General features: G+C 41.0%; 1 protein-coding gene across 1 annotated transcript in view; it reads left to right on the top strand.

The window, feature by feature from the left end:
- The window catches only part of RAB1A (RAB1A, member RAS oncogene family), a 13,949-nt gene that overhangs the window by 4,401 nt on the left and 2,632 nt on the right, over window positions 1–6,916 (top strand). The window contains exons 2-4 of the mRNA XM_010187092.1: window positions 2,163–2,235; window positions 4,452–4,547; window positions 6,018–6,113. Coding sequence (XP_010185394.1) covers window positions 2,163–2,235; window positions 4,452–4,547; window positions 6,018–6,113 — 265 coding nt within the window. The remainder of the gene's footprint in view (window positions 1–2,162; window positions 2,236–4,451; window positions 4,548–6,017; window positions 6,114–6,916) is intronic.

A 6,916-nucleotide genomic window follows, 5' to 3' on the forward strand; every position in this document is an offset into this window, starting at 1 on the left:
CTGTTTGAAGGCTGAGGCAGTTGTGGTTTCAGTTTATGCATAATCCTGGGGAAGGAGGAATAGGTGAAACAGTGGACCAGGTTTCAGAGCAGTTGTACCTTACCTTGATCTCCAGATTACATTGAGTTTCTCTGCTGCTCTCAGGGAACTGAATTATTAGTGGGGGTAAGAAGTTTTAAATGTCTCTTGCTACAACTGCTGTCGAGTAGCTCTTTGCTGCAGTTCATGGGTGATGGCAGTTGAGAGGCAGCAGAGGGTAACCATAACATGGTCAGTACAGTCCCACTTCAATGATCCTTAGGCTTAAAACACTTTTTGTGATAAAGCACAACTGTACATCCTCAACTGCTAGCTTGTCAGTGTGGCTGCAGTGGAGTTGCTGCGAGTGAAGACACAGGGAACAGGAAGCTGGTCTATTTTTGTTTGAAGTGCTCAGGACTCTGGGTTGTGAGGAGGGATTTTGGTATCACCTTATGGGCAGACCCAAGCTTCAAGACATATTTTGTCTGTGATCACCAGTGTAAGAGTCTGAGCAGTAATAATGCTTCAGCTATCTTGAAACTGTTATGATATGTGGGTTGTGATGTAATGTAACTTCCCTCCCCTGAGCAGTTTGGTTTAGTAACTGTCATTCTACTAAAACTGTCTTGCCTTGTATTAGTAAATCCTTGGCAGGTGGAGTAGTGAGTTCTGTGACTAAGCTGCTAGATAGCCTTTGACTTTGATGTTTGGTTTTTTAATTACCTTGAGTGCTTTTAGCTTTATACTGTGCAGGAAAGTTGCATTTTTAAGGATCAGCTTATTAGTTGCTATGTTTACCACTTCTGACTTCTCTTTAGCCTTGAGGGAAGTGCTATGGGAACTGGTAAAGGCTTCAGTGTAGAGTGCCTGGGACCAGCTGAGATGATAGTCATTTGGGTGCTTGAGCAGAGGAGTGGTGGAAAGTGGAGCACCTGACAGTCTACTTGGCTGTTATCAGCTGGGGATGGATGCAGTTTCCTGGATGGATTCCTGCCAGCCAGAGGCAATGGTGAAGTTGGGGAATAACGTGTGAGACAGTTGACTGTAGGTATTTGCATATGCTTTTATCTTAGTTTGGTTAAGTGGTTAAATGGGAACAGGACTTAATCCTGGATACTACAAGGCTGAAGGGTTACTCTAGTACTTAAAAAGCAAAATAACTTGTGTAAGTGGTGGTTTGTTGCTATTTCTCTGCCGTTTTATCTCTAGTATTAAACTACCCCATTAGTCTTATGACTAACACAAAGTCTAATGTTTTGCCAACAATGAAATCTTCATTGCTCTTCGAAGTATAAGACTAGTTTGGTCACTGATGATACTGTGTTTGTTCCCTCAATTTTGGGAGAACTGAACACTAAACAAAAAAAGAATTGTCACCTCTTCCAATGTGACTTGAGAATTACTAATATCACACCTGACATCCTCTAGAGAATGAATGTATCTGCATCTGGCAGTGACTTTAGCTTTATTTTAATTCCTGAAAGGCAAGTGAAGTATGTGGTCACTGTCAGCTGTTAGTAGTCTGTTGTGAAAGGTGGATGTTCATTTTGCTTTAGAAGGCCACTAAACTTCGTGTTCATAATTTGTATATTTAAATTATATATTTTGCTGTTTGATTCTGCTGTAACTTAAATTTGGGTAACTTAAACTGAGGAAGGAATTGGTTATTTTTGGCCAGCTATGTAGTATTTGTGACTCTGGGCAGTAGAATCAAGCCTTTGACTTTAAAGGAGATGCAAAGGGAAAAACTCTGGTGGACAGCAGGATGTTACTGCATCTCAGCCAAACAATGAGGCTTGCACTTAACTGCAAAGCATGATTTTAATCTTAGCTAGTCCACAAAGGACTGAAGTAGGACTGTGTTAGCCTTGGTAATAGTCAGACTAATATCCCCAGAGTAACTTCCTAGGGAAGCAGAGTTCTAGACAAAAATACTGTTTGGAGCATCTGCCTTACATTTCCATTACCAAGTAAAATTTGAGTGTCTAAACTGGATGGAGAAGCTTGGGTAGTTGTAGGTGACTTCCCTAGTAGTGAATGAATTTACACTTCTCAAACATCATAATACAGTAGCTATAAGGAACTTGGTTTTCCATAGTGTTTTTTATTAAGTGACCTAATTTTTTTTTTTCCTTCTGCAGTGACTATTTATTCAAGTTGCTTCTGATTGGAGACTCCGGTGTTGGGAAATCTTGCCTTCTACTTAGGTTTGCAGTAAGTGATCATCCTTGGAAATGTTATGTAAAAAAGCTACCAGGGAACTTAGCAAGAATTTCTCTGCTACAAGAACTACCTGAAAAGACTGATGTCTGTCAAGTCTGGTATACTGAGGAATAACTGGAGCGTTGCAAAACCCTCTTATCTTCTGCATTTGTTTCTAGCTGATGTATTTGAGTAATATGGAAAGAAATAATATCAAGAATATGCTCAGTTAAGTTTAAGTATAATTTTCCTGTTACTTGGACAAGGTATCTTAATTTAACTTCCAGCATTACACTGAAGGTGGAAGAATACTTGAATCCTGTGGTGTGTGCCCTCAGGCATGAATAGCAAAAATGTCAGCGCAAGACCTTGATCAGTTATTACTTGATCTGAATTATTTTAAGCCAGGTGAAGTTTGATATCTTCATTGAAAAGTGCTTAGACAGACAAGTAATTTAAGTAATACTGTAGGAATAATAAGGTCTTGTTTCCTTTAGTGTGAATGATTGTATAATAAATGTTAAAATAACTGGTGAGCTGCAGTGGCTGAAATTTGTTTCAAGAAGGTCTAGTTTTCCTGTCAACAGGAAAAGTTAAAATGGTTTGAGAGCTGAGTAGAAAAAGCTGGAGTCCAGTGAACTCCTTATCTACATCTGTGCCAAAGTGCAGCTTTATGTTGCCATGGAAGAAGAGGAACAAAAGGAGAATATGGGACATGTGTAGAAACTGGAGTTTCATACTGTTGCAAGATGATGGCAGCACTTGCACAACCTAAACAATTGTTCTGGGCACCTCAGTGAAGAACCTGTTGTGTTTCGTGCTATTAATATGAATAATAATATTGTGGTGTATACAGATAGCATCACTCGAGTTAAAGTTATTGCAGCCACTGTTTATGCAGGATTAGGACATGGAGATGCTAAAACCAGTATGAGCACTAGAAAGATGTAACCTGCTCTGCTCACAGAAGTGAAGGCAGTGGATTGGAAGTGACACCAAGGCTGAAGCAGTACTCCCTGGCTGGAGCAGTACTCCCTGATCAGTCAAGCCTGTTTCTCATGCAGATACTTTTCAATTAATTTTGGTTTCGTGTGAATAATCCAACTTTTTTCTTGATAGACAGCTTAAGTTTCTGCTCAGTTATCTGATGTTTCTTTAACTAAATAGCTTTTTCCTTTAGAAATTTGACTTTATCTAAGCTATTTTATCCTGACACAAGGAATTACTGCAGTGTTTACTTACCTGCGTTCTTCCTACTATAGATTAAATAGTATCAGGCTTTTCAGGTGTACCCTTTTGAGTATTGAAATGTTAAAGAAATAAATGTCATATCATTCCAAAAGGCTTAATGCTTTATTTTTACTTGCACGTGCTCCCTCAGGCAGATGTATCACCTAAGGTGTTTTCCATTTACTACCCAAAGAAATCCCTTGCTTTTGTGATAGCTGTTGGCTGCATAAAGCCTTTTGTGGTATATTTTACATGAAGTTCTATCCTAACAGTTATCTGGGGATAAAAACTTCCTTCGTGCCAGCAAGCTAATAATCACTAGAAGGTAGCAAAGACTGATCTGGTGTTTCTTGTGTGCCTTAAGGCCTGCTGAAGACCCTGCAGTCAGGTCCATGCAAGCTGCTAAACCAGTGCTTCATTTTCCTTCCTGTATTTACACAGACTGCAGAGCAGAGGACTTAACATAAGTACCCAGGCTGTAACTCTACACTGCCTTAGCAACCAGCTGTGGTGGCAGAGGATCTGAAATTCAGTTGTGGAGTGTGACTGAGGCAAAGCCTCTGACTTGTTGCAGGTAGCTGCCATGTAATACAGATGAAGACCCATCAAAGGAAAATAAAAATCTGAGGCATTTGAATAACAGTAATGGTTATTCTAAGTAGCTCTTCAGTCTGCCAACACGAGCAAAGACTGGTTTTTAAACTGCAGTTCAAAAGGACTTAACACTGCAGGATTTCCAGAAAAGAGGCTTTTTGACTAGTTTTTGGAACATGAGTCGTCTTGTTTGAGGTGCTTTTAAAAACCTTTGCAGAATTTTTGTAAAGTGAAAATCACTCAGTGAAAATACCTAGCTACATACTGGACTTTGCCATGAAGGATCAGACTGTTTTTGCTAGAGAGTTAAGTACCTTTTGCCTGGTGCCTGACTGTTGCATAATAAGGCAGGTGCCTGCAGAAGAAGTGCAGCTGGCTTGACTTATGTTCACTCTCTCTCCTAGGATGACACGTACACAGAAAGTTACATCAGCACGATTGGTGTGGACTTCAAAATCAGAACTATAGAGCTAGATGGGAAAACAATCAAGCTTCAGATAGTAAGTAGTATTTCTCAACCCTGGGTACTTTAACCTGTTGAAGCACAGAGTTACATTCCTAACTATTGGTAGTTATCTTTGTACTTTAATCAGTAAAAAGTGGTATCTTCCCTGTTACAAGAGGCTAGGCAGTTGCTACAAGGTTACAAGATTCCCCATGACCTGCCCTTAAAGAGGGATGCTAAGCAAGGCAGTCTGCCTGAAAGAGGAAATTACTTGTTAAACATCTGTTTTCCTGGGAAGAGAAGAAAGCTTAAATATTTAAAAGGCACTGTGGGCTGTGAGCTGAAGATGGGCAGAATCCTGTGCTGGAGTGCTCTCATATAAACTGGTGCAGTTCTGCAGTATTTAGCAAGCATTTGTGTAAGTTCAAGAATGTCACACAGTTGTCCAAGATGCCTGAATTCTATGCAGCTGTTAATAGCAGACTGCATTGTCTGGTGCTGGGAACTCTGCTTTTGTTGACCTGAATGGAAAAACTGACAAAAAATCTAGTTACTGGCGTGTCTGCCTCAGCATTGGGCAGTGTTTTCTGGTTATGCTTTTGGCTTTTCACTTGGAATAAGCAGGGGAGGAGATTTGGCAGTTCTTTCCTCTAATCTTGAAGCACTCTAAAAGGGTTACTGGTGTAATGAAATCTAATATCTATGCAAGGTCACACAATCCTTGTCAGCCACTGCTTCCAGCTCAGGCAGAGGCTCTCTGGACTTGAAAGCAATGACTCAGGGATTCCAGGCTGTGTTGTGGAGTGGGAGTCCAGTTTACAGACAGAAGCCTAAGCCTGAGCCTCCAGACTAATGAAGCTGTCCAGACCAGCCCACTGGGAATGCTGTCGCTACTGAAATCTGTCTGCGAGTCTTATTTTTAATACACAGCTAGCCCTATTCTTGACATTGCTCCAGGGAGAGAAGTGTTTGGGTGAGTGCTATTCCTGTCCTGGTTTGGGGAGAGGTCAAGTACCTGATGTCCCTGCTTAAGTCTCCCAGCAGGAGAGGGGAACCAGGTTTGGTTTGAGTTGTTGCATTTCATCCTCTGTAGAAGATGTTGCCTTTAAATACTTTCACCAAGGAAGCTGAAGAGAGAGAGTGGGTCTCTCATGTTAGAGACCTACATCTCTCTGCAAGATTCCCAGCAGGTTTTTAAGCCCTGGCTCCCATTTGTTCATCTGGCCACTGAACCATGGCTGCTTCATGGGTCAAAACTGTCTGTTTTCTTCAGCGTGATCTCTTGACTACACTCATCTGAAACAAAAGAAATAGAAAAGTACTTACTGAAGTGTAATTCTTGTCAGTTAAAATATCTTATCTTTTCAAATAATCTCTGATGTGTACAGTTTCAGAGCCATTTCTGTAGCTGTGACTTAGACATGCTTGTAGCTGGATGGCTGGTCAGCTGACCTGCATTTCTGGAAGCTCATGTATAACTGGTATGGCTACACTGCAGTAACTGATCCTGTTATTTGTCTTGTAGTGGGACACAGCAGGACAGGAGAGGTTTCGAACTATCACTTCCAGTTACTATAGAGGTGCTCATGGCATCATAGTTGTGTATGATGTTACAGATCAGGTAAGTGTTAAATCTGTGCCTGGAGAGTTTCTCCAGGTGGGATACACAAGTCTGTTAAGTAAATAAAACTAGGAATTTTAACAGCTTGGCCACGTTTGTCAGGCTGTGTTAAGGTTTATCAAGCCAAATGGATGTGTTAGTCTCTTGTTTGTGGCTAAGCACAGAAATAAAAGGAGTAGTGGGATCTGTAGCTCTGAAGCAATTCTATCTTATGATTAATGTAAAACTTGCTGGTAATTGATTTTTCTGTGTGAATACTTAACACTGCCGTGGATGGCAGTAGGTCTGAGTGGCTGATGGAAGTTGCTGAAAGATTTCTGAATGTACTTGAACTTTGGTCTGCAATAAAAACTGGCATTTGAAACAAAGTTGTCCTGTTTGAAGGGCTCTTAGCAAGTGTAGAGTTTCCTGATGTAATAGAAAAAGAACAATTGGGTTCAATCACTAACACAAGTATCAGCAAGGGAGTTCTGCATTTTTGGAGTCAGAGTTTGTTCCAGCATCTCTGCAACAGTGTGGTTTGCACCTAATAAATACCTGGTGCTTTGTAAATGCCTGGGATTCTTCTGGTTTCAGCTGTGTCTCTTATCTCCGCTACAGGAGGAGGAGGAGGAAGAATCCCAGATGGTACAAGTTCTTGTAGTCAAGATATAGAGCAGGGAAAAATACTGGGGGGGAGTGCAGCAAGGGTGGAAGAGCTGATGGTGTAGGGCTTGAGGCATGGACTAAGGAGCTGTGTAGACCTTATGTTGACTCTCCTACCCTGAGGCAAGCAGGGGAGTGCTGTAGCATTGGAGCTCTTT

The sequence above is a fragment of the Mesitornis unicolor genome, unplaced genomic scaffold, assembly GCF_000695765.1.
Source record: "Mesitornis unicolor isolate BGI_N332 unplaced genomic scaffold, ASM69576v1 scaffold41786, whole genome shotgun sequence".
NCBI lineage: Eukaryota > Metazoa > Chordata > Aves > Mesitornithiformes > Mesitornithidae > Mesitornis > Mesitornis unicolor.